This window comes from Eumetopias jubatus, unplaced genomic scaffold (assembly GCF_037043125.1).
Source record: "Eumetopias jubatus isolate StellerSeaLion01/CBP00866 unplaced genomic scaffold, mEumJub1_p1.0 scaffold_13, whole genome shotgun sequence".
NCBI lineage: Eukaryota > Metazoa > Chordata > Mammalia > Carnivora > Otariidae > Eumetopias > Eumetopias jubatus.
Window position 1 is genome coordinate 10627197 of NW_028274819.1, and position 26463 is coordinate 10653659.

The following is a 26463-nucleotide window of genomic DNA, read 5'->3' on the forward strand; positions in this document are numbered from 1 at the left end:
AGGGAAGAAGTGAAAGCAAAAGATGGAAACTATTACTCCAGGCTCCAGAGGTGGGGGGAGGAAGAGTAGGCAGGGAGGGAAGTTTTTAGAAAACTGAGCAGGCAGAGACCCTGCGACCCAGGCTTTCATTTCTCCTAAACTCCCCAGAGCACCATGTGACGCAGCCCTGCCACAGAAAGGGGAAGCGAAGAGAGCCCAGAATTTCTCAAGAAGCAGAAAGCAGGACCGAGGGCGAGCGGGACGGGAGAGCCACAAGGGCCCGGGGAGGAGGGGAGGAGGGAAGGCAGGGGAGGCCGTGGGGGGTGGGCAAGGAGGCGGTGGAGCAGACAGCCAGACCGGTGGGGGCAGAGCGAGCCCTGTGGGAGGGCCCCCTCCCCAGAGTGTACGCCAGGTGTCCCAGGTGGGAGGGACGACACTTTAGCAAGCCGGGGCCACCAACCGGGGAGATCAACAGGAAAGGAGGGGGAGGGGCAGAGAAACGGGGCGAAGAAGGGTCGACAGCGGGGGCAGTGGGGTTGAGGGGAGGGGGAGAAAGGGGGGGGCCGGAAGAGTCAGGGGTGGATGAAGGAGAGAGGACAGAGTTGAGGGTTAGGGACGGGGCGGGGGTAGAGATTGGGTAGCCCCTGGGGCCAGGGTGGGGGTGTGGGGGGGAGAAAGACAGGCAGAGGAGACAGGAAGGCGGGGTGGGGGGGCGGGGGAGCCGCAAAGGGTAAGAAAGGAGGGCGGCCCTTTTGAGCGCGCGGGGCCGCAGGGCAGGGCGGCAGGCGGACGATGCCCGCGCCCGGCGCCGGGGAGGAGCGCCGGCCGCTGCTGGCGCGCAGGCCGCGGGCGCCCCGACGGTGGCGGCGGACGGCGGCGGCCGCCGTGCTGCTGGTGGAGACGCTGGAGCGCGCCGCCTTCTTCGGCGTCTCGGCCAACCTGGTGCTCTACCTCAACAGCGCCAGCTTCCAGTGGGACGGCGAGCAGGCGTCCCGCGCTGCGCTCGTCTTCCTGGGCGCCTCCTACCTGCTGGCGCCCGTGGGCGGCTGGCTGGCCGACGCGTACCTGGGCCGCTACCGCGCCGTCGCGCTCAGCCTGCTGCTCTACCTGGTCGCCTCCAGCCTGCTGCCCGCCACCGCCTTCAGGGACGGCCGCCGCTCCTTCTGCGGGGAGGTGCCCGCGTCGCCGCTGGGGCCCGCCTGCCCGTCGACCGGCTGCACGCGCGTGTCGCCCACCCCGTACTGCGCGCCCACCCTCTACTCCGGGCTGCTGCTGCTCGCCCTGGCCGCCAGCTCCGTCAGGAGCAACCTCACCTCCTTCGGGGCGGACCAGGTGAGTGGCAGGCGGGCCGCCCCGTGCCCAGCGAGGCCCCGGGGAGGTTCGCAGGGCCAGCGAGGCTCGTGGGGGCTGAGGCCGAGACCCAGGAGCGACCTCAGACAAACCACTTCCCCTCGCTGCTCCCGGTTTCTTTACTGGAAAGAAGAGGGGGCGCTAACTCAAACAACAATACCGATGGCCACCATGGTAATAACCGTAGCTGGTTTTCTTGGACTCTGCACTGCTTTCAATGTTTTCACTCCTTTCATCCTCTTAACTACCCAGGAGGTAGGTGGTATTATTATGTCCACTTTACAGACGAGGACACTGAGGTTTCAGGATATGAATCAACCTGTCCAAGGTCAGAGAGAGAGCAGGTCAAGGAGTAGGAAGGGTAGCTGGACTTCAGGCCCCACCACGAGCCCCAGCTTTATGTGCGCTGGGATCTGGGGGCTAGGGAAGGAGTAAGCCCCTTCTTAACCAGCAGTGCCAGAGGTGGGGGTCCCGCAGACTTGTTCAGATCCCAGCTCTGCCACTCACCTGCCAGGAGCTCGTGGGCAAATATCTCAACTTCTGAGCCTTTCTCTGTCTGCTTTTGGACGGTGGGCGTGGCACACAGGAGAAATTCAATGAATGTTTACCGAATGAATGAGTGAAGGCCTAATGATATGGCTATATTTTGGTAGCTTTACTCAGTGGGCTATTAGACAATAAGTTTAAGTAATATGTAATAGGATTAAAGCAACCACATGTGGTGTTAGTGAGCAAAAGCGAGGCAGAATGAGTACAGAATACGATCACAGCCCTATGAAAAGACTAGGAGTCAGCTAAAAGGAGAAACCGGAAAAGGCTGTAACAACAGTGCGATCGGATCACAGGACTTACTGTACTTCTCCCTTTCGCCTCTGTTCTTCAAATGTTCTTTAATTGTACGTATTCACCATCATAAAGGGAACATTTTCAAAGAATCATTGCATCCAGCTGCCACCCACAGTTCAGCATCCTACGCGGTTTCCAGCGTCCTTACCAAGGACTGACTCATCCAGCCTGTTTGGGTTCCTTTGATGATGGCGGACTCCGTGCCCCCAGGGAGGCCTGTCCATTCCTCAGCTACTGTTGACCTTCCTTCGGACTAGGAGACCCCCAACATCTGCCAATAGGAATCTCTCTTCTTCCCTTCATTCTACTCTTTCATTGACATCCACTACACCTCCAGGTGCCCTAGACTGCCCTAGGGGGTCTGAACCTGACCCACTGGACAGGTTGGAAACCCTGAAATGATTTCAGGCAGGGGTGGACATCAGTGGATTTGAGTTCTTTAAAAAAACGTCTCTGGCTACAGTGGAGAGTGGATGGGGGTAACAGGAGCAGGTACACCAAAGCAGTGAGGGGCTGCTGCAGAATTCAGGGGGGCAGTCAGATGGAGGGTGTGTGGGTGAGAAGGGTTGGCACCATCTGGCAGACAGCCATACCCAGGAGCCGGGTTTTTAACACACTTGCTGATTTCAAAAAGGGCCATCCATCATTCTTGACAAAGTGCTCATTTTGGGAGAGCTCATTTATATCCTGAATGGGCTGTCTGGCCTTCCCCTTAGAGTTGCAATTGTCATATTCATTTACATCCAATTAATAAATGGAAGTGCCTGCACATAATGGGACTTATTCAATTTTCTGCTTGAAAGTCTACAGCAAACATTCTCATCATGTGGACGTGGTCCTCCCACTGCAATGCCTAGAGGACCCCTCAGAATCTCTAAGGGCATGCATCCGTATAGACTATAATTTTACTTTGGAAAAGGAAAAATAAATACTTATCTTTTCCCCAATGCAATTACAGAACACAAAGCTTGACAAAAAGGAGAACAGTGGATTTTGAGATGCGTTGGTTTGTTGAAAGGGTGACGGGGTGTAACAGCATACAGAATCACCTTGAAAATTGACCTCTAGTCTTTACTGCTTTTTAGAAATGCAGATGCCTGGGCCCTGCCCCAGACCTGCTGAGTCAGAATCTGGGGCCAGGGTCTGGGAGAGGTGGGATCAGCCAGTGCAGCTGACCCGAGCCAGCAGACTGGAAGGGGGCCTGGGGCCTGACTGTTGCAGATTGATCCAAATCCTGGGTAAAGATTTTCAGTCTTTCTGCCCTTGCTGGGGGGGGGGGGTTCATCAGGCCAGAACCCGCTCTTGGGGCTGTGTCGGAGACCACCCCTGCTTTCCCTGATATGCCAACCTTATTTGACTGGGCATATAACAGAGGGAGCAAGAGGAGAGGAAGGGATGGGCCAATGGGCCACAGTAGAAAACTCTGCATCTCCAAATTGCAGAGGAAATTCTCAATTAGACTTTCAACTGTTCTTTCAGTAATATACATACATCATATTTAATAATGTGAAACAGACCTGATCTTTATTGGCTTTCTTCTGATTATAAAGTTGATACATACTACAGGTTGTTCAGTCAAAGACAAATGAATAAATCAACCAGAAATGAACAAAGTGGCATCAGAGACATCTGTTGTATGCACTCTTTGGTGAAAATAAAAAAGCACTGTGTGCCATGGGCATGAAAAAACAGCTCTGCCAAACTGTCCTGATCATTAACAAGTGACTCCCAAGGGAAAGGTTTATTCATTCAATCAACCAATATGTACTGAGTATCTATTTAGTGATCAGGGACTAGGAAAGTGCTGACCCAGGAAGTGCCTCTGTGGGAAAAGAGGTGCAGGGACATCGTGGCAGCGTGCCCCCGGACCTCCCTTACTCTCACCCCTGCCCTGCAGGTGATGGATCTTGGCCGCCATGCCAGCCGTCGCTTCTTCAACTGGCTTTATTGGAGTATCAACGTGGGTGCCGTGCTGTCACTGCTGGTGGTGGCCTTTATCCAACAGAACATCGACTTCCTGCTGGGCTATAGCATCACCGTGGGCTGCATGGGCCTGGCCTTCTTCATCTTCCTCTTTGCCACCCCCATCTTCGTCACCAAGCCCCCCACAGGCAGCCAAGTGTCCTCCATGCTTAAACTCGCTCTCCAAAACTGCTGTCCCCGGCTGTGGCACCGACACTCTGCCAGGTAAGAAGGGGGTTCTCGGGGAAGAGGGCCACGGAGCCTGGAGGCGTGCCGTGCTTCTCCTGGGGAGGCACTGTGCAGGTGGAAGAACATTCTGGGTCAGCTCCCGTGGTAGCCCTTTATGACGATCTGCTGTGCCGGGGCCACAGCAGACCGCTGTGACTGAGGTTGGTGACGGAGGTCAAGGTGGTGGTGGTGGCGATACTGCTGGTGGACTAACTGTAGAAAGTGGGAGGCTGTTCGTGGTCTTGACAGTGACGGTCGAGGTGGAGGTGTTCCATTAGCAGCCGCAGTGAGGATAAGTCGGTGGTGACTGACAAAGGCAGTAGGGTTGATGATGGAGACAATGGTACCAGTGAAGGCTCTTGGGATATAATATAAATAATCCAACACCACGATGGTATTAAGTATGAGAAAGTCTAAGAGGGCGCCTGGGTGGCTCAGTCGGTTAAGCATCTGCCTTCGGCCCAGGTCGTGATCTCGGGGTCCTGGGATCGAGCCCCTCGTGGGGTTCCCTGCTCAGCGGGGAGTCTGCTTCTCCCTCTCCCTCTGCCCCTCCCCCCTGCCTATGCTCTCGCCCTCTCTCACTCTCTGTCTCGAATAAATAAACAAAATCTTTAAAAAAGAAAAAAAAGAAAGTCTAAGAAATCAGCCAAACTTGCCCCCCCTCCATTAGCCTGCATCCCAGGGCGGAAGGTTCTGAACAGCTTCACACACACACATACACACCGGCTTCCTATGGCCCCTGTCCTTCCTGAAGTTAATTGACGACTTATGCTAAGCAAACCTGTGTCTGGACCTTGGAGCCAGTTACAGATCCTGTCAGTAGGCTCTAGATGGAAGAGGGGCAGGACATGTTTGTCCAAGCTGGTGCATTGCTGTGGGGTTTTGTTTTAACGATCGTGTGCAGCCCGACAAACTGTCCTGGAACTCAATGGCTTAAGCAACCATGTTTTCTTACCTGTCACAGTTCTGTGGGTGGCTGGGCTCAGCCGGGCAGTTCTTCTCCTTCTTGTGATGTCACTGGGAGGGGGGAGGGGACCGCAGTCATCCGGGGACCTGAAGGGGTTAGAACATCCAAGATGGCTCACTTATGTGGCTGGCAGTCCCCGTCAGGTCCCCCTCCCGTCATGTGGCCTCACGCCTGTGGCTGGAGCTCCTCGCGGCAAGGTGTCTGGGTTGCAAGAGGAGGGAGCTTTCTAAGAGTGAAGGTTCCAAAGGGAAGGAGGCAGAAGCGATCAGTCCTTTACGGGTCTTGAAGTCCCAGAGCCATCACTTCTGCTCATTCTGTGGGTCAGCCACAAGGCTGGCCCGGATTCCAGGGTAGGGGGTGAATCGCCCATGGGTGGAGGAGTGGCATCACACCCTGGGAGGGGAGAAGCTGATGGCGGCCCATCTTTGGAAAGGACCGCACTGATGTTACCCCTTTCGCCATCTCAAAGGTTGAAGCAAGGCTCTAGAGCAAGAAGAGATTAGAAACCTGTCAGGACAAAGGGTAAAGGGGAAGGTCACAGCAGTGGTTGATCTATCCTGTTTCCTGATCATTTCCCCTGCACCCCTACCTCTTGGCTGTCTCCCTCTTCGTCCGTCGGGTAGGGAGAGGAGTATAATGTTGCCCTGTTGAAGAGGATGGACTTGGAGACAGCAAGTGGGGGAGCTCTGGCATATATCAGACCCGGGCCGACCTCTCTCTCTGAGTCAGGCTTGGACTGGGACTTCCCTGCTTCCCACAGCATGCTGATGCTGTGAGGCCAAAAATCCCCCAACACTCCGCTCGCCACAGGCCCTGGTCTACTTTTCCCCAGACCACTGGGCCTCAGCTCCGGGGTGGGAGGGGTCTTGATCAGCTACCTGTGTGAGAAAGGAGGGGACAGTGAGGGCAGTGACAAGGTGTGTAATGAACAGTCGGCGGGAGGCTGGCTTTGGGGGGCGATCGCCTCACTAACAACAATGATGGCGAGGGTGGTGATGATGATGATGATGATGATGATGATGATGATGGTGGTGATGGAGAAGGTGATGCTCATGGTGGAGGGAGGAGATGAGTGATTTCGGAGGTGATGGCTTAAGTCACTGGTGATAGGGAAGCAAGATTAAATTAGGGGATAATGATGGCTGTGGGGCTGCTATTTTATCTGCCGTCCCCCCTTGGCCCCACAGAGACCCTCAAGGCACCCAACCGCTGCCCGACCAGAGGTCTCCCCAGCCTGGCCCTTCCCCACAAGAGGACATGGCCAACTTCCAGGTGCTGGTGAAGATCTTGCCCGTCATGGTGACTCTGGTGCCCTACTGGATGGTGTATTTCCAGGTGAGCACCTGGCCCTTTCACTACGGGGGCATGGGCTCCCCGGTCCGCTGACGGGCCTCAGCTCTCACCGTAGAAGCCCAGAGCATGTGGAAAGGGAGGCAGGGGTTCACAGTGTGACTTGGGGCTACGTGGGGCCTGGCACAAAGCCATCCCGATAATGAATAGCATGAGGAACTCTGGAGACGGGTCTGAGGCCCAGTGCCTCAAATGTCACCCCGTCTGTCTGGGCCTCATGTGTAAGACGGGTGGCTTGGAGGCTCTCAAGAGCTCTAGAACAGTCAGATTCGTTGACGTGGCAACTGAGGCCCAGAGTTGCCCAATGCCCCACAGCCAGTTAGGGGCAAGCTCAGCGCATCAGATACTTCACAGTGGTGATCCCCCACCCGGGCTGTGTCTCAGAACCGCCTGCAGAACTTTTAAAACTGATTCCATGTCCCACCCCAGACTACTGAAAGAATTGCTGGGGGGGGCCTCTAGAGTGATAAACTTCTGAGGGGAGACTGGTACTCAGCCAGGTCTGAGACCCGTTGTTTCCCACCACCTCCTGCGGGGAACGTTGGTCGTGTGTGCGTGTGTGTGTGCGTGTGTGTGTGTGTGTGCGTGTGTGTGTGTGCGTGTGTAGGGTTGGCAGCTGCCTAACCCCAACTTCTAACCCCCAGATGACAAGATCTTTGCCTTCCATACCCCCTTCCTAGGAAGCTTGTTTTACGTTTATAGGAGTTGGGGGTTATGCAGGGCCAGCCTGCTACTTGGTGGTGACACAGAAGCAAGGGGACAGGGACATGGGGAGGGTGTGTGTGTGTGTCCACAGCCGATTCTCAGAGTACTGACATTCTTATACACCAGCTGGTCCATAGCTGTTGTCCTGAGCAACCCGAGTGTCCTCCCCGACCCCAGACCCTCCTGGGGGATTCTCCAGGATCCCCCTGCCTTATAGAGCAACTGAAGGGGTGATACCTGGTGTGGCAGTGGGTCCCCTGGAGCCTGCCCCTTCAGCTCTGCCCAGAGCCATTCTGGTGGGCTGGTGCCTACGCAGGGCCTATGCTGTGTCAGCCCGTGGGATGCAGCTTGGCCTCAGTGTCGAGTGAGAGCTCTCTGTGGGGACAGCCATGTCATTATCTTCCCCATGTCAACAAACATTTCTTCACGCCTCCTCTGTGCCAGACCCTGGAGACACCAAATGTGAGTCAGATCAGCTGTGCCCGGGCTCTGGGGTCAGGCTGCACACAGAGCTCACAGGCCTGGGAGCAGGGTGAAGGAAGCTCCCCGACCGAGCCTGGCTCCTGAGGAGGAAGGAGAGTGTGTGGGGGGGGTCACATCCCAGAGAGGACAGCTGCCCAGCTATCCTGTGCTCCTTCCGAAGAACGCCCATCTAGGAGCTGGCGGTCTCCTGGGCTGGAGGTGAGGTGGCCAGCTCTGTTCCAGCCACGGCTCCATCTCTCTTGGCAGATGCAGTCCACCTATGTCCTGCAGGGTCTTCATCTCCGCATCCCGAACATTTTCCCAGACGACGCTGCCAATAGCTCCATGGCTCTGAGAGCCCAGCGCAGCAGCTACAAGGTAAGAGACCAGGCGTGCGTTCAGCCTCCACTGCAGGCGGTGCTGGGAGCCTCCTCTGCAAACAGAAGGAAATGAAGGGGTTTCCATGCCCAGGCGTAGGGGTTCCTCAGGGAACACGAAAAGCCCCAGGAAGATGGATACACTTGTGCCCCTGCCCAAGAATTCAGGCCAGCTTCGCTCCCACGCACTGCTGTTCTGAGGCAGGCCTCAGGGCCTGCAAGGTGCACTCGGGTCCCTCAATTCTACCCTGACTTCCTTCACTCTCTGGGACCCCTGGATGCCCAGATGTCTGTCTTTCACCAGAACTTTCCAAATGCCAGGTCCTTGGCATTTCAGACTCATAACATCAAAGATCCTCAGAGCTGGCAGAGAAATGACATTTGCCTCTATACCTGCATTCCTTGCCCAGGACAGACATCACTAATCCATCTTGACATGTTTTCATGCTGAGCCCGAGAATGTTCCAGGCAGCCACCATCCATTGACAGAAGCCAGAGGAACCAATTTGCCATCTCTGATTTAATCCCGTCCCCGACTCACCCTGCTGAGGAAGGTGCATTCCAGAGAGGGGAAAGAGCTTACCCTGGGTCACCAGGGACAGTCTGGAGGCCAGCAGCCCCAGCTCCCGCCCAGAGCGCCTTCTGCTCTGCTAGCCTGTCTGGCTTGGCCCCCTCTTGCCCAGATCCCGGAAGCCTGGCTCCTCCTGGCCAACGTCGTGGTGGTGCTGATCCTGGTGCCTGTGAAGGACCACTTGCTCGACCCTTTACTGCAGCGGTGCAAGCTGCTTCCCTCGGTCTTGCAGAAGATGGCCCTGGGGATGTTCTTCGGCTTTGCCTCCGTCCTTGTGGCAGGTGTGTGGGCCCGAGTGGAAGGACTCGGGAAGGGAGGCTGGCTCCAGTTCGGGCTGATGCTGGAACTGTGGGCCTGGGCCACGTACACCCTCCCACCATGGGCATCCATCTTGGCTTCCCAGGGACTGTGAGCTGAAGGGGACCCTCCTCCTCTAGCCCCGCCTTCCCTTGTCTTGATAGACGAGGGAACTCAGGCCCACAGAGGGAAAAAGATTTTCCCCTGTGGGATGTAAGCTCCCTGAAGGCAGGTTGTTTTTTTTTTTTCTTTTTCATTCACTGCTACGAATAATGCACATGGGCACCCAATCAATGTGCTGAAGAATTTTTCAGACACTCAGCCACTTTTTTTTTTAATAAGAGTTTATCATTTATTCTCTTCCTTCTAGTTCAAGAGGATTTGAAGCCATTTATGACAAAGGGGCTCTGGTAAAGAGGCCTTTCGTGCTACTGCACAAACCTCCATCCCTTTCACTTGGTAACTTAATGATCCCGAAGTGACTTAGCGTTTTTGAGCCCCGACTTTGCAATGGGGATAGTAATTCATTTAGCCCCTGTGCAGGGCCCGAGTTCTGCCCTTATGAATGTGGTCTAGCAGGAGTGTTGTGAGGATTAAAAAAGGTGAGGTCTGTGAGACGCCCAGCACTGTGCCTGGATCACGAGGAGGACCCAGGGAACTCAAAGCTCAAAAACCAGTATTGTGTTGCAAGGACAAAAACCAAACTGGGCTCTTTTTCAGCTCCACGCTCTAATGCATTTTATCCTAGTTCATCCCCACAACAATTCTGGGATTTTTATTCCTACTTCTTGCATAAGAGCACTGGGTCTCAGAGGTTAAGTGATTTGCTCAAGGTCACACAGCTAACCAGTGCCAGGGCTCAGGATTGGAACCTGCGTCACCTCCCACCACATCCAGTGTCTTCTAAGCAACGAAGGGGAAGGAGATAAAAGTAAGCTTGAAAACTAGGTTAGAGACCCTTCTGGATGCTGCAGTAGAGAAGTCTCGTGATATTAGGGAAATAGGGTCAGTTGTGAAATCAGACCCACAGGGGCTCACATCCAGCCTCAACTATGTCCATCAACTTGGGTGACCCTGGGCTGGTTGCTTAACCTAAATTTGTCGTTCTTCATTTACAAGAATGCATATTAAATGCCCAGCACATAACAGGCTCTCAATTAATGCAAGCTGTTCCTGTTCATGAGTGCAAAACCTCATTCTGAGCTTCCTGGAAGCCAAGGCAGAAGTCACAGAGTTGAAACTCAGATCTTGGGCCTCCACCATGCCCCCAGGCCCGTGTCCTTCTCCTTTCTTGCTGCTCTGTCACTGGCTACCTAGGGAATACCCTCCACGTGCCAAGCTCTGCCTTGGGCTAAGCTGCGGATGGTGGGCCTGGCTATTTATAGTCCCCCTCCGTCCCCCACCAGGAGGCCTGGAGATGGAGCGCTTACAGTACATCCATCGCAACCAGACGGTGTCCCAGCAGATCGGGAAGGATGTGTACTATGCAGCTCCACTGTCCATCTGGTGGCAGATCCCTCAGTACCTGCTCATCGGGATCAGTGAGATTTTTGCCAGTATCCCAGGTACCTTGGACCCCTCCCCTGCCCTCGCACCAGTGATGGGCTCTGCCTGGTGCTGCCTCGAAGTCAGAGGTCTCACGGGCACAGCTTCTGGAGTCCGTGCGTGTGGAGGAAGGCCAGGTTTTCTGAGTGGGGCCGCGTTCACCCAGTGGAGACTTGTTAGCACCTGCTTTGTGCCAGGCACTGTGATAGGCCCTGGAGATTTGCAGGTGGTTAAGACACTCCCTACCAGTCGACTTCCCACATTGTCCCTGGTGCCCTGTTCTTCATCCCCCGTGTCTGCGTGGTTGCTGTTCCCTGTGCCTCAGATTCAAAGTGAACTCCTTTTCCTTTCACTGCTGAGCCTAAATGTCAGCTCCTCCAGGAAGCCCTTTCCGAGGCCCCTGGGCAGAGGGAGTCCTTCTAACCTCCTTTCGCTCATCTCCATTCGCGGCCCCCCGGGTCGCTGTATTGTAAGAATGCAGTACGTTTGTGTCCCCCGCCGGGCTGTGAGCCAGAGCTGTGGGGTGGGGGTGGGCTCTTCATTCAGCCAAGCAGCAGCGACTCAGCCGCAGGCCCGGGGCTAGGTTCTGGTGGGACTCACTCAGAGCTGGGGGGACAGTCACGCAGACAGCAAACCCAGGGGAGGGCTGTAGCGGTGACTCTAGGGTGTAGGGAAAGCCCCTGGGACGAGGTGGGGAAGGGGCAGGTGGGCAGAGAAGGCAGAACTCAGCAGGTAGCAGGATGTCCTGGGCAGGGGAACAGCGGACGTGGAGAGCTATGCTTTGTAGGGAGTGTGTGGAAGGCTGGGGAGGTACGGGGCCAAGCCTGGATGGATGTTGAAGTCTCTCCTGCGGGCAACAGTGCCCCCCGCCCCCCACCCCCCAACCACCATGGGGATTTTGGCAGGAAAGGATCCCATTAGAGATTTTTTTAGACAGACCCATCTAGCTGTGTGAGGAGGACGACCGGAAGCAGGGGGGTGGTTTAAGAGGCATTTGCAGGGGCTGGGCACTAAAAGACCAGGGCCACCCTTTGGCCCAGGGCAGAGGGAACAGAGAAGACGGCAGACATGAGATTTCTGAGGCTAAATCAAGAGGATTTGGTGATGATGTTGAAGGTGGGCAGAGAGCGTAGGGCAGAGAGAGGTACTATCCCTGAAATGGAGAGTACCAGGAGGAGGAGGGGAGACAGAGCAATATGGGGGCATCCAGGTGGAGGTGTTCAAGCAGGGGAATAGATGAGCAGGGCAGAGCAAGGGGTCTCGGGGGCACGGGTGTCGTCCTAGCCACGTGGTGGGCAGTCATGCAGGGGAGGCCAGGATGGAGGCTGGGTGGGCCTCATCTCTGCTTCTCCCCCGTCTGCTTGGGCCTCCCCCTCCCTCCGCAGGCCTGGAGTTTGCGTACTCCGAGGCTCCGCGCTCCATGCAGGGTGCCATCATGGGCATCTTCTTCTGCCTGTCGGGAGTGGGCTCGCTGTTGGGCTCCAGCCTCGTGGCACTCCTGTCCCTGCCCGGGGGCTGGCTCTACTGCCCCAAGGACTTTGGTGAGTGTGGGGCCCTTCCTGGGACTGGGACATGGGTGGTGGGAGGCTTGGAAAGGCGGTGGCAACCACTAAGTGCTTTGACACCAGGCAGAGTGAAATGGCAGGCTGGACTCAGGAGAACTGGGTTCCAGCCCGAACTTGGCCAGTCGCCCACAATATGGCCTCCCCGCTTTGGGCCTCAGTTTCCCTAACTGTCAAAAAGGAATCTGTGCACTTGGCAGACCTCCAAGTCTCCTTCCTGCTTCTGGAAGTCTGTCATTCTGGCTGAAGGGTCACCTTTCTCTGGGGTCTTTGTGTTTTAAACCCCTGAAAGACTAGCCCACAGGGACTTGCCGGCAGCACGGGAAACCCTGGCGACTGCCAGGTGCCGAGAGGGCTGTCTGCCCACCCACTGCCCACGCGGTTTCAGCTGCCAGTCTCGGGGGCACCCTGCCCGACTCTCATGCCAACCCCTCCTTTCCCCAGGGAACATCAACAATTGCCGGATGGACCTCTACTTCTTCCTGCTGGCCTGCATTCAGGCCGCCACGGCCCTCCTGTTTATCTGGATCGCTGGCCGCTACGAGAGGGTAGCTCAGGGCCCAACCTCCCAGAGCTGTCCCAGCAGGGACAGGGGCTGAACACCCTCCCCCCAGCTGCCCCCTGCCCCCCCCCGCGCTTCTCTCCCCAGGACACAGACAGCCGCCATCCCAGTGGGGGTTCCTCGAGTTTATTCTGTACCCAACGTTAGGATGAAATGGTTCTCATAAATAAGGGGCGTAAGCCCTTCCTCATGAGCATGGTCCATGATATGGGGGCGGGCAGGGCAGAGGGGACCTGGGTGGGCATCCTTTTGAGAGGCCAAGCAGGGGACTTGGATGCGCAAGCACCGGAGGGTGAGCAGGAGGCTGCCCGGGCTGGCGGCCGGCAGTGCCGGGCCAGGCGGGCTGGGGAGGCGTCAGGAGCTGCCCCGGATCCTCTCCATGTAACTGCGCAGCTCCTCGGGGTCTTTCAGTCCCATGTCCTCACATACCCAGCGGATGTCCTCCTCCCCCGCCACCAGGATGGACTGCACGGCGGGGGCCCCTACGGGCTCCTCAGACAGCTGGGCTGGGGGGGCTGGCGCAAACGTCACAAACTCTACCCGCTTCCGCCGCCCCCCGGCTTCCTTCCGGGCCAGGGTGGTCGAGGAGCCGGTGGTGCCCCCAGCAGGAGCCTGGGCCACGGTCAAGGCCTCCCCTCCGCCCCCAGTCTCGCATGGGCAGCCCCCCTCCCCCTTGGGCAGGCCGGGGGACTGCCGGTCCAGCTGGCGGCTCAGTTCCTCCTGGTCAGTGCCCAGCCAGACCCAGTTGTGGGGCTGGGGGGAGGCAGGGTCGGTGGCACTGTCGGGAGGCTCCTTGCGCTGGTAGCGCAGCACGAAGACCACACCATTGACCAAGAAGATGAAGATGGCCAGACAGAAGATGCCCAGCAGAGCATACATGCCCAGCTCTAGGTCGGTGACCCGCTGAGGGGCGGGGACCATCTCCTCCTCTTCTTCCTCCTCTTCCTCCTCCTCCTCTCCAGCCTCTGCCCCCTTCCCAGCCTCCTCCTCTGCCCGCTCAAACTTGGCCCTCACACCCCCGCTGCCCCCAACACCACCTGCCCCCCATCGTTTACCACCCACGCTGGCCTCCGTGGCCGGTGAGCTCCGGGCAGGGCTGGATGGGAGGGCAGGGGCCGGGGTGGAAGCAGGGGGCAGCCCTAGCCAGGCGGTGCCAGAGGCCAGGGGCACACGGTGGCGCCCCCGGCGGCAGGGCTCGGGCGGGTGCAGAGCCACATGCAGGGGCAGCCCCTCAGCACCCGCCCCACTCACCACCACCCCGAGCTGGGCGCCCCGCTCCTTGGCTGGCAAGACGGCACCGGGCTCCTCGGCTGAGACAGATAGTCCCAGGTCATGGTGGTCGTAGAGCTCAGCGGGGGCCAGGGTGTGGTCAGAGAAGGACAGCCAGAGGGAGAGGGCCACCTCCTGTGGGGCACACGGACACAGGCAGAGACATGCGAGGGCACGCACGCATGCACACAGAGACCACTCCCACAGAGACAGGCCACACGGAACGAAGGAGGAGAGATCAGACAGAAAACAGACATGGGCAGATGGACAAAACACAGGGAGAGAGGGGACATGCGTCAATCACCTGTCTGCCACTCAGCCCTGGGGTCTGAGTCATCGGGAGGGTCCTCAGAGCCATCTAACCAACCTCCCACTGCCACACTCCAGCCAGCCACTGCTTGATCACCTCCAGCCGCAGAGAGCTCACTACCTCACAGGGTAGTCAGTCCTCATTCTGAAAACCCTAAGGTGAGGGGTCCAGGTGCCTCCCATCCCCCTGTCATTAGCCCCCACCTGGCAATGTTGAGCTCATCCCCCTGAACCCCTGGCTGTCACCTGCTTTGGGGCGGGAAAGGCTGACTGTGCCCAGCATGTGGCTGTGACCTCCCCGGGGTGGGCAGTGCCCCGGCTCAGGGCCAGTGAGATGCCCATCACCGGCTGCACCCGCAGCTCCAGCACCGAGACCTTGTCATCCGTCACGGCCAATGCCTGCTCCCCCAGAATGGAGTCAGACAGTGGGGAACGCACCTGAGGGTGAGAGGGAGCTGTAAGTTGTTGGGGGGCAAGTACGCAGAGAGCCTCTCCTGTCTGAGCCCCATCATCGGCACACACTGCTTTTCCCCACCCTTTCCACTCCATACGACCTATACATACCGGGACCCCCATGCCTAGGGAACAGTTCCCTCCTTCTTCAAGGCGTCGTCCCCACATACCCAACCCCAGCCCTTCATGCTTTGAGGGTGTCCCCCATCCTATTCTCACTCAACCCCCAATCCCGCTGGGCTCATACCTGCCCAGGTACACCCTGGGCCCGTTTTGACACTCTTCATACCTGCCCATGAACATTCTGGGGGCCACCTATGCCCTTCTCATGAGGGGTCTGCTCACCTCGATGGAGGTGACGCCAGGCTCCCGGCCCACCAGGATGCGGCCGCCCTCCAACGAGGCTACGCGCGGGTCCTGCACACGTGCGTGCGGCGCCACGAGGTGGGACACGTCCAGCAGCCAGTCGGGGCCGAGCAGGTGGGTGAGGCGGCGGCCACCGTCCAGCGGGTGGGCCGCGAAGGGGACAAGGAAGCGCACGCCAGCCCGCTGGTACTGCAGGCGGCAGCCCCGGGCGCGCCGTTCGGCCTCCTCCGCCACCGCAGCAGCCTCGGGTTCGGGCACTCTGGGGAGGTGGGGGTGGGGCAGGACGGACAGGCCCGGGGGCGGGGCGTCAGCTCGGGCTCCGCCCCCAGCTGCTGAGGGCCCCGCCCCCTGGAGACTCCCACCCCCCCCCACCCCCACCCCAGCTCCTAAGGGACGCGCATTCCTCAGACTGCACACAGCTGCCCCTCTGCGTGCTGGGCGCGGCGCCGCCGTTCCTAATTGGTGCCTATGCCTGTCCATCAAGCCGCTCTCGCCCTCCTCTTGCTCTTAATCTGAATTCTTGGCTCTTGGGGAGGCGGGGAGACCTCTCCGAGGGGGGAGACCTTGAGATGCTCAGTGTCCGGGGGGCCTGGCTCAGATTCCTGAGGCCACCTCACCCTTGGGCTCTGGTGGGACCCTCTCGATATTTACTGAGCTAGGTGCCATCTTAGGCTTTGAGGACGCAGCAGTGAACAGAATAGACAAAACCCCTCGCCTTCAAGGTCTTGAAGTCTCAGGGAGGAGAGTGAAGGCGGTGGGCAGACCACAAACAAGATGAATCAGGCGGTCCAGTAATTAGAAAGTGATCTGTACTTCGGAGAAGTGTGGCATGGGAGGGGGAGAGAGAGTGTGGAGGTCTGCGATCACAAATAAAGTGGCCAGAGGCTGGGTGGTGACAGGCAGGTGGGCAGGAGGGACGGAAGCAACGGGGCAGTTTTTAGACCCCAGCTTGAGCCCAGGGCTGTGTTCCCTGCGCCATCTCTCGGGTCCCAGAGCGACTTCGCCAAAGCCCCCACTCACCCTTCAGCTGGGCCGGGGACCCTCCAACCTCGGACCTGCTCCAGGGTGGTGTCGGTCAGCTCGATGCGCAGGGGCAGCAGTGGGGCCCACACTGTCAGCCGCAGCGAGGTCCTCAGCCGGCGCCACCAGAAGTCCACCCTCACCCCGCGGGCGCCCCGGCTCTCCTTGCCAGACACAAACACAGCATCACAGGTCTCCGACACCTATGGGAGGTAGGAGCTGGGCTAAGCCTTGGAAGACAGCTGTGGAGCTCAAGGCAGAGAGGGCTGCCCTGAGCCCCCGCCATATGGGGCAGAGCTGAAATTCATTCTGCATTTTACTGGCATGTCTTAAGAGTATGAAGATTTCACCAAGGGGTGCCTGGGTGGCTCAGTCGGTTAAGCGTCTGCCTTTGGCTCAGGTCAGCCCCGCATGGTTCCCTGCTCAGTGGGGAGCCTGCTTCTCCCTCTCCCTTTGCCCCTCTCCCCTGCTCCTGCTCTCTCTCAAATAAATAAAATCTTAAAAAAAAAAAAAAAGGGCCTCACTATGCATCCGAGATCCATTCTAGAGGAACCAGCCATTCCCCAAGTTCACCTGGGGCTCAGCTGGGGAAACTATTTGCATAAAAACAAAATCTTTCTCCTGGTAGTGGAGAGTTCGAACCCACACATTTGGCTCATTAGTGCTGGCCTCTGACTTTTGTGCTGGAGCCACCTGGCAACCAACTACAGGAAGGTGGGCAGAGGCAAGACAGACCTACCCACCCGAGAGCCCTCAGGAGGGAACCACTCACACAGGGGCAAAGTGCCATCATAAGTGAAAAGACACCTCTTCCAGTCAGGCAGCCAGGATTTAGGAAATGCAAGCTCTGGGCTTCCCCTCTTAGAACTTCAAAATGGAGAAAGTTACCTTGCCCCCTTTTTTTCCCCCTAATCTCATGGATCATTTACAAGGCTCTAATAATTATCATTTTTAGCATCCTCTAAGTATTACATTGTATTAAAAGCTGCCATTGCTTCAGCCCCTGCTCTCTGCTGGTATAGTGTCTAGGATGCTTTTAATTCTTTTTTTTTTTTTTAAGAGCGGGAGGAAGTGGGGGAGGGGCAGACGGAGAGGGAGAATCTTAAGCAGGCTCCATGTCCGGCGAGGAGCCGGACATGGGGCTCGATCTTGCAACCCTGAGGTCATGACATGAGCCGAAATCAAGAGGCGGATGCTTAACCAACTGAGCCACCCAGGCACCCCTGGATGCTTTTAATTCTTACAATATATTCCCATTTTACATATTCCCATTTTAAAGCTTAGAAAACCAAGGCTCAGAGAGGTGAAGAGACTTGTCCACGATCACACAGCTAATTGATAACAAAGATTTTTTTTTTTAAGATTTATTTATTTGACAGAGAGAGAGAGAGCGTGCATAAGCACAGGGGGAGCAGCAGAGGGAGAGGGAGAAGCAGGGAGCCCGCTGTGGGGCTCGATCCCAGGACCCTGGGATCATGACCTGAGCCGAAGGCAGACACTTAACTAACTGAGCCACTCAGGTGCCCCCAAAGATGGGTTTCAAACCAAAATTTGTGGGTCCCAACATACATACTCTCTCTCTCTTTTTTTTTTAAATAGGCTCTAACTCTATGTCCAATGTGCGGCTTGAACTCAGTACCCTGAGATCAAGAGTCACATGGCCTACTGACTGAGCCAGTCACGTGCCCCCGAAGTATGTGCTCTTAAGTCTCCCACATCGGTTCATTTGTCAATACAGTGATGAAAGTGGAAACGCCTAAGCTGTGGCTGCTGGGGTGACATAGCTCCCACCTGACTGTGGAGAGAGGTGGTGGAAACAAAGTTGAATCTGTGGTGCCCCCCACGAGGTTTCTGGTATGAAGAAGAAGCTGTTCTCTTGGGGACCCAAGTGGGGAGGGTGTCTGTGCATCACTGTGCCCACGAGCGCATACTCACATGGGGTTGGCACATGCCACTCACCTGCAGGACCTGTGTGTTGGCCGACTCACAGCCGATATGCTCTGTCACCTCCACCAGAGCCCCCCCGCTGTCCACGGTGACCAGGCGCACGGGCACACGCCGTGCCTCTCCAGTCAACAGCGCCGTGTTCACCAGCTCCTCGGCCTGGGGGGCGGGGGGAGGTCCAGGAGGGGCTCAGCCCCCAGCTCTTCGCCTCACTTGGCCCTGGGCCTGGCCGGGCACAGGTGGGGACTCCTTACCTTGGCCAGTGGGACAAGGGCTCTTACGTCCCGCTCCGACACCAGGATCTCCCACACCATTTTGTCCTTCTCTGCTTCGGGGGCCTGGCCTGCGTACTCCAGCTGCCATGTGACAGGGCGAGTGACTGCCACGCCCCCACTCGTGCCATTCTCCACCAAAAAGTCCACCCACAGGAACTCGGATTGTTCGAGGGGGCTGCTGGCCAGAAGAGAGAGAGAGAGAGAGAGAGAGAGAGAGAGAGAGAGACTGAGTGCTTGCTAGTGGCCAGGCGCTGTTGTCAGCACTTCCTAGATTCGTGAGCTGGGTCCTCTGATAACCCCCAATTTGCAGGGGAGAAAACGAGGGACAGAAGTCATATAACCGGCTCAGGGGCGCCTGGGTGGCTCAGTTGTTAAGCGTCTGCCTTCGGCTCGGGTCATGATCCCAGGCTCCTAGGATCGAGCCCCGCATCAGGCTCCCTGCTCGGCGGGAGGCCTGCTTCTCCCTCTCCCACTCCCCCTGCTTGTGTTCCCTCTCTCGCTGTCTCTCTCTGTCAAAATAAATAAATAAAATCTTTAAAAACAAAACAAAACAAACAAACAAAAAAAGAAGTCATATAACCGGCCCAAAGTCAGAGTGAAAAGTGGCAGGGCTGGGATTAAACTCAAGCATCCCGGCCCAGAGCCCCAGCTCTTATACACCCTTGGCCTTTAGAAGATCCATGTAGCCACTCTGCCACCCCCCTGGAAAGCCTGCTTGCCCTCCTGACTCCCTAGTCCCCCTCCACTCAGACTTCTGCCTTCCATAGCCATGGGGGGGTGGTGCAGGGAGGGCATAAAGCAGCTAGGGTCAATTTCTACCCAGGAGCTTCCTCCTTCAAATCCCCAGGACTGGCACTCTACCCCCTGAATCATAACTCTCACAGGTTCCTCTGATCAAGCACTGGCTGGCTGCTTGCTCTACAGTATTTTATTTTCATGGACCCTAAGGGGTGTATTATTATCCCCACTCTACAGGTAAGGAAACTGAGGCTCTGGTTGGGGGCGGGGGGTATCACGGGAGGTTAACCGGCTTGCCCATGGTTATCCATCCAAAGGTGTCAGAACCAGGATTCAAACTGGAGCTACAACGCTCATGGCCTTGGCCCAGGTTCAGAGCATGAATGAGAGTTCATGAAGGTTAACCACAGCTGAGCTGTTTCTGAAATATGAATGGTCCAGAAAAAGGGACCCATTTGGTGGTTGAGGGAGGCAGGGTGGTGGCTGTGAGGGCTGTCACTGAGTAGCCAGGATAGGTTGGTATCAGCTGGAATGAGATCACAGACACTCGCTGTACCTGGGGATGGATAAATAGTAGCTGAATGAATCACTATCTGCTTTGTGCAGCTTCCTTGAAGGAGTGTTCTGTGCCTGCTCACGTGGGAACATGGGAGCAGCCTGGCAGCCCCCTTCCCTCGGGCCCCAGAAATAATCTGCTCACGCCTTCCTCCGCCCCCTGGGGAGGGAGTTGCCCACCTGGAGTCTGGCCCTGAGGGCCCGGCACGGTGACAGGTGATGAGGGTTGTGTGGTGCTTGGAGCCCTTGAAGCGGTCCACCTTGGCAGTCCAGAGGCTCGGCTGGGCCGGGCGGGCAGCGGTCACGTGCAGCCCCTTCTTCACCTTGATCCTGGGGAGAGGACATAGGCCCAGTGTGTCAAGGTGGGTGCTGAACTAGAATGAGGAGAGACACAAGGGGCGAAAGGCATCAGCCTCCTGTCTGGCCTCCCCGACTCCGGTCTGAATCTTCTGCTCACCATCCTCTGGTCCAGAAGGACCCCATCTCAGCGCACATCAGGCCACACACAGCTCTCCCCGACTCAAAGACCCACTGCCCACAGGGTCAAGTCTAATCCCGGCATCAAAGCCCTCCAGGATCTGGTCTAGTTTCATCTTTGGCTGTGACATCCCTCTGTCATTCTGCTTCAGTTACGCCGAAAGTTCTCCGCCCCCCCGGCCGCCCGCCCCAGCTCATTTTTATGCCTCTGAGTCTTTGCTCAGGCTGTGCCTTCAGCCCGGCCTGCCCCTCCTTTTTTCGTCTGCTCCTTCTTCAAGCCTCCAGCAACTCAAATACTGTTTCCTTTAGAAAGCTTTTCCTGTGGCAGGATTAATTTTCCCCTTCCTCCTGCCCTCACCCAGGCCCCCGCCACACCTCATACCTCCCAGAGCACATGATCCAGTGCAGGCCACACAGCTCCTTTCCCTACCGCCGGGGCCTCTTAGCACCAGGTGGGGACACGGCCTTGCTCCTCTAGCTCCAGAGTGGAGACACAGGGCTGGGCATGTTTTAAGTGTCTGGGAAAGATCTAACGAGTGTGCGAGTGGGCACAGGAGGGTGTGAGAGACAGGGGAACGTGACAGGCCCCTGAGAAACACACAGGGACAGGACACACACAAACCCACCCACGGGAGGGGGCACTCATACTCTGCAAATCCTTGTCAGTGGAATTGAGATGGGGGCTACTTTGGGAGAACTTCCTGCAGAGAGGGACACAAAAAGGAGGGCCTTCCTGTGGGGAGGAGCGGCTCTGTCCAAAAGTGAGGGGCATGCAGCAAGGAGGCAGGCAGGAGAACATACAGATAACATGACTGGAGCGAACACCTGTCCTGGGATATCAGAGCATTAACCACCCCCAGGCGCGGCACTTTCCAGTTTCCAGGTCCTCTCCTATTTTCCCTCCCTGGAGCCTCACAGCTGCCCTGGGAAACAGGCAATGTTAGCCCCACTGGACAAGGAGCCTCAGGGTAGTGCCAGGGGAAGGGGAGCTTCCTGCTTCTGACTCCACGTTCAGGACTGTGCCATGGCCGGGTCTTGCCTGGCCTGGAGGGAGTGTGGTGGGCCCGTGTTTGCAGCGATCAGGGATGCCAGCAAGGCACCCCAAAAGGAGAAGGCACCTGCCCAGTCTTCCTGCAGAGGTTCCTGTCTCCAACCCGCCCCCTCCACCTCCCCAGGAGCCCAGCACTCACCGCAGGGTCAGGACACTGGCTGTGAAGTTGTGCCGAAGCAGGAGGGTGGCACTGAAGAGCTGGCCGGGCCTCACGGGCACGTCAGGCACCCGCAGGGTCACAGCCTCGTCCAGGGGCACCTCCTGGTACTGCGGGGGGTCCGCTGGGCGCAGCTCCACACCACCCACCGGAAGGGCCTGTTCCCTGGGGTCCTCCTCCCTGCCAGGGCCACAGCCCCCAGGGCCCTCAGCTGTGGGCTCCAGCGTGTAGGCCAGCTCGGCCCGCGTGGTGGAGCCCTGGGAGAACCAGTGCGAGGGAAACTCCAGCTCCACCACACAGGCACCTAGGGAGGGCTGCAAACACACAATGGCCACGGTTGGCCCGGCCGGGGAGGGGGTGCCGGCACGCACAGCAGGAAACGCAGAGCTGGAGGGGTCCGTGAAAGGAAGGACCAGCACGGGCCAGAGACATGTTCCAGGTGACAACAGTCAATGAGTGACGTGACTGGGGCTGGGTCTCCGAACTTGTCCTAAGGCCACACTTCGACTTGGGCGAACAGTCTCATTCCAAAGAGAGCCAATCCCAATGCCTCCCCCTAATAATGCCCCAGGACCACCCTGACTGTACCTCAGGCTTTGAAGAATCCCAAAGCCCGCAAAATACCTCTCCCCAGCTTGACTCCAAAACAGTGTAAGTTGCAATTATGAAAGTAATACTAACAATAATGCAGATACTTGCTGAGTGATTACTCTGGGCCAGGCATCGGCATCGTGCTAAAAGCTATTGCATTCATTTCATTTGTTCTTTATCCCAGCTCCATGTGTGGTAGGAATTATTACTACTCCATTTTATAGATGGGGAAGGTGAGCCCCACAAAAATTAAGTTACTTGCCCAAAGTCATATACAATGGACTGACTTCCTTCAGGTGCCCTAAATAACCCTTTCAAAGGGTCCCTATGAAAGCTAGCAGGACAGGAATGGAGTCAGTTTGTCTGGGACTCCCAAACCACCCAGAAGTGGTAAGCCCTTTCTTCCCTACCCAGGACTACCCTCTGGCTGGCACAGCAGGTAGGGCCGGCCTAGGTAGGGCCCACCCACTCACCTGGAAGTGGCAGGCTCGGTGAGCAGTGCCTGCAGGGTGTGTGGCATGGAGCCGGGCGCAGGGCAGGCTGCCAGGCCCTGGCGGCCAATCTTGCCCTTTGAGGTGGAAGAGGACTCGGGCATGGGGCTCCGCTGGCGTTACGGCCCCTTCCACAGACACAGCCCGCACATCCCAGGGCACTGGCCGCTGGTGGGGCTCAGTGACCCGTGGCGGGACCACCTGGAGGGAGAATGGGGGTGCTCAACAAAGCAGGGGGTGCAGGGAAGCAAGATCCGGAAAGATGGGACACCAGGCTTCCAGGCCTGGTGTGGCAGGACAGAGCATTTACAGGCCGCAGTTTCCCCCTCTGGAAAATGTGGAGCACAGCTGGGGCTGGGGAAGACCCTTGAGCTATGCACAAGCAGACCTCAGCTCTGCGTCTTGTGAGCCTGGGAGTCAGTCCCTGGTGCCCTCTCCTTACCTGCTGAGTGGCAAAGGGTGGGTAGGAGGCCCGGAGAAGTGGCTGGGCCCTGGGCCACGGCTGCAGGAGCAGAAAGGTCTCAGATCGGGAGCCCAGAGAGGAGTTGGCCGGGGGATAACGGCCCACTTGCTGCACACGGAAGTGCTCAGGGGCGTCAAGGAGCTCCAGGGCTGCGGGCAGGTAGACGGGGTCCAGGGGGTCCTGGTCACAGCCCACTGAAGAAGGAGAAGGGGTAGAGATGATGACAGCTCCAGAGCTGGCTGGGGCTGAACTGAGCTCCAGCCTGGGGCACAGTGGTGGTGGGCAGCGGAGGAAGAAAAGGTTAGAAATGTCCCATCCCCCCCAGGATGTAGGGGAAGTTGTCCCATTTCACAGATGGGGAAACAGGAGGTAGCATGTGGTGGGACCAGGATTTGAATGTACATCCCAGACTGGATGCCAGCTTCCAAACCCTTCCTTCTCCTACCTTCCATAGACTCAGGCCTTCCTCCCTTGAGGAGAACCTTCTCAACATCTCCTCCCCATTCCTGCCCTCTACCTACTCACCTCTGGTATCAAGGCATCTGTGGGCACAGTTCTCCCCAGACAGGGTCTGTGCAGTAAGATGGCAATGAGGTGAGCTTTGTAGAAGAGAGACCCTTTCTCTGTCCCCGGGGCCTTGGCCAGACTTGCTGGGGCACCCACCCTCCCTCCTCTTCCGTCATCACCATGGCAACCCTGCACTGGTTTCCTAAGCTTGCTCCCTTCTTCCCTGTCCCAGCTGGGTACCGGACTGCAAAAGTGGGATTGGTATTGGGGCTGGGGGGGGGGGGTGTACCATGAGCTTGGGGAGAGAGCCAAAATATTCAATGAGTAGAAGGGCAAAGGACCCCTAAGACCATACTCGGTTTGTACCAACTATTAGTTAGCCCTAGTAATAATACACTTTCGAACACCATATGCAGACGACTATTTGAGATGTTTTACATATATTAACTCTTCAATTTGTATAATAACTCTGAAAACTAGGTTCTATTGCTATTAATTCCATTTTATGGATGTGAAAGATGAGGCTGAGGTTAAGGGACTTGCCTGGGGTCCCACAGCTGGAGAGTGGTGAAGCTGGGAGTCAGTGCTCAGGCATCACACCCAGAGGGATACCCTGCCTCTCCTTACGCTGTGTGCAATGGTGAGCACTTCCAGCCTCACTCCCTAGACTGTGGATCTCTCTGGCCCTTAAAGTCCTTAAGGGACTTTCCTTAATGAAGCCCTTCTTGATTGCCTGCCCTCCCACCAGCCCCCTCGTTGCCTCATCTGAATTGGTTGTCTTCCTGTCTATCGACAGGGGGACTTGTTCTACTCATTCCTGGATCCCCCAAGCTGGGCAGCTGTCCCTGGAGAGGATGTTCTGGGAACCTGGAGGACTGCGTTTACGTCTTAATTCTGCCTCAATAAAGCTCGGGTCAGTCATTTAACATCTCGGAGCCTGAGTCCTCACCTGTAGAATGAGCATTTAGTGACAACTGTGAACAGGGGAGGGCTTTGTAAAGTGCAGTGAGCCGTCTGGGGAGGAGGGGTTATTGCTGCTGAATAATGGATGTGACAAAGCTTCCTTCATCTCTCTGTATAAGAGGTTATTAGGGCTCCTGCTGGTCCCCCAGGGAGGGGAGCAGGTGGCTGAAAGCAGCCCTAGAACCCGCTCCCTCTCTGCCCCATCTTGGGCTGGGGGACTCGATGGTTTCAACCTCCTTCAAGACCCTCCCACCAAGGAACTTGTGTCTGAGACGCTCCACACATCCTGCCCCCAAGTGTAACAGGTGAGTGACTATGGCTTCCTGGGGGCAGCCCCTGACCTCCGGTCCTCCTCCCGTTCTACTGCCTGGATAATTACAAGATGCTCTGTGGCCTGACTCCCACGGACTCCCAGCACCCAGAGCTCAGCTCTCACGGTGAGGGTGAGGGGGCTAGAGAATGCCTCACTATCCGCCACGCCCCCCCCCCCCCCGCATCCCTCCTCCCCGCCCCGTACTGTGGGGTCATCCACCTAATAGCCACAGCCCTGCCAAGTCTCACCCCCACCCTGGGCACAGAGGAATCGCTCCCCCTTCCTCCAGTGATGGGGATCCCCATAGAATTCAGGAAGGCGCGGATGGGGCAATTCCCGGAGACTCCAAGGTCAGATTGCTCCTCGGGTCGGGGCGGGGGGGGGGCGCTGCACACCTCGCAGGTCCCAGGCAAAGGGGCTGCTTCCCATGCCCGTGGAGGCTGGGTCGATGGTGGGTGAGTCGTTGTTGGGCGGGGTGGTGGGGGGGGAGGCTAGGAGCCACTTGGGTGCAGCTCTGTGGACCGCAGTTTAGGGAGTTGGTGTGCCTGGGCCAGGGGCAGACGGGTTAAATGCCCGGGCGGGAGGGGGAGCTCTCGGAAGGTGCGGGGGCTGGAGGGGAGGGCCCGGGACCCGGCTGGTCCTGGATCAGAAGAGTTGCCGGGTTCTGGAAGTGAGGGAAGCAACAGAGGAGCGCGGCTGGAGGGAAGATCCGAGGGGTGAGACCTCCAGCCCTCAGGGCGCGCTGCGGGCCGACCCCGCTCCGGGCTCAGTCCGGGAACCCGCAGCTCCCGGCTCGCCGCATCCCTCCAGCCGGGCCGGGCCCCAGCCGCCCCTCGCCCCGCCCATCCCCTCCCCTCCCGCTGACCTCTCACGACGTCCAGGGCCAGGGCCACCAGGAGGCAGAGCCAGGGGCCGCAGGGCCCCCGGGGAACCGCTGCTGCGCGCCCCGCCATCCCGCCGCACATCTTTCCCGCGGAGGGCGGGGACTAGGCGGGCGGCTCAGGTGGTCCCCGCCCGCCCGGCATCTCCCGCGCCCGCGCCCGCGCCCGGCTGGGTCCCCGCCGCCGCGCGCCCGGCCGCCTGTCCGCGGCCGCAGCTCCCAGACAATGGAGCGGGAGCTGGAGCAGGAGGGTGGGAGGGAGCGAGCGCGGCACACGGGCTGCCCCTCCGCCCCGCCGGGTCCTAGTGCCCTACGGATCCCCAAGCCCCGAGCGCCCCCGTGCTTGAGGTCGGGGAGAAGGCCGCTTCCCTGGGGGCTGATCTGCCTTACTCAGAGGGCCTCGAGGCGTTCTGCTGGCTCCCTCTCGGAAGCTCCTGCCCATGGAGGAAACAGCCACTTCCTCTGCCCCATGCCCGCCCCACAATCAACTCACCTGTAAAGGCATCTGACACCTGAATCAGAACTGGAATTCGGGGGGTATGGGGAATGGAACTGCAGGGGCGGAAAGGGGGAGGAAGGGGCCAAAATGGGCCAGGTGACGATCACCTGGGCCTGCCCTGACAGAGTCCTGGGCCACTCCTGTGGAGGAAGGTCTCAGGTGCACTCCGCTCGCCCAGCCCCATCCCTGGGAGAGGCCCATGGGCCTAGGAAAGGTGGGGGCGGCTCTGCTCCTGAGGGAAGTCCTGCCACCCAGGTCCTGGCCTCCTGGCCCAGCCTTGCCTACCAGGCAGTTAGGAGAGGTCCGGACCAGGGCACCTGGCTGCACATTAGCATCTCTGTGGCAGCTTAAAAAGAAAGCAACAAAACAAAAAACCCAC

General features: G+C 57.9%; 2 protein-coding genes across 4 annotated transcripts; one reads left to right on the forward strand and one right to left on the reverse strand.

Annotated features, from left to right (window-relative positions):
• The first annotated feature begins 715 nt into the window (after positions 1-715).
• SLC15A3 (solute carrier family 15 member 3) lies at positions 716-12956 on the forward strand. 2 transcript variants are annotated; one of them, XM_028117927.2, is made up of 8 exons: positions 721-1311; positions 4073-4362; positions 6520-6667; positions 8117-8227; positions 8910-9078; positions 10501-10659; positions 12025-12180; positions 12646-12956. In XM_028117927.2, exons 1-8 carry the CDS (start codon positions 772-774, stop codon positions 12798-12800), a joined length of 1728 nt encoding a protein of 575 aa, XP_027973728.1. In that variant the 5' UTR covers positions 721-771; the 3' UTR covers positions 12801-12956. The 2 variants fall into 2 exon arrangements, with proteins under 2 accessions (XP_087874120.1, XP_027973728.1); XM_088017994.1 differs by lacking the exon at positions 8910-9078 and having other exon boundaries at positions 716-1311.
• Positions 12874-25759, reverse strand: TMEM132A (transmembrane protein 132A). Of its 2 annotated transcripts, none has more exons than XM_028117925.2 (11): positions 25571-25759; positions 22902-23116; positions 22442-22660; positions 21360-21691; positions 19873-20022; positions 18379-18577; positions 18140-18283; positions 16181-16383; positions 15140-15419; positions 14588-14779; positions 12874-14167 (listed from the first exon to the last, which is right to left on the reverse strand). In XM_028117925.2, the coding sequence occupies exons 1-11, from the start codon at positions 25668-25670 to the stop codon at positions 13118-13120; spliced, it is 3084 nt and encodes a 1027-aa protein (XP_027973726.1). In that variant the 5' UTR covers positions 25671-25759; the 3' UTR covers positions 12874-13117. The 2 variants fall into 2 exon arrangements, with proteins under 2 accessions (XP_027973726.1, XP_027973727.1); XM_028117926.2 differs by having other exon boundaries at positions 18379-18574; positions 25571-25758.
• Positions 25760-26463: the final 704 nt, after the last annotated feature.

Excerpts from the sequence above, each read along its gene's own strand:
- SLC15A3 (XM_028117927.2), top strand. The coding sequence starts at position 772 with ATGCCCGCGCCCGGCGCCGGGGAGGAGCGCCGGCCGCTGCTGGCGCGC. Across the intron at positions 4,363-6,519 it reads TGGCACCGACACTCTGCCAG|AGACCCTCAAGGCACCCAAC; the intron begins GTAAGAAGGGGG and ends TTGGCCCCACAG. Across the intron at positions 6,668-8,116 it reads ACTGGATGGTGTATTTCCAG|ATGCAGTCCACCTATGTCCT; the intron begins GTGAGCACCTGG and ends CTCTCTTGGCAG.
- TMEM132A (XM_028117925.2), bottom strand. The coding sequence starts at position 25,670 with ATGTGCGGCGGGATGGCGGGGCGCGCAGCAGCGGTTCCCCGGGGGCCC. Across the intron at positions 18,284-18,378 it reads CCCTTGTCCCACTGGCCAAG|GCCGAGGAGCTGGTGAACAC; the intron begins GTAAGGAGTCCC and ends CCCGCCCCCCAG. Across the intron at positions 14,168-14,587 it reads CCTTTCCCGCCCCAAAGCAG|GAGGTGGCCCTCTCCCTCTG; the intron begins GTGACAGCCAGG and ends TGTGCCCCACAG.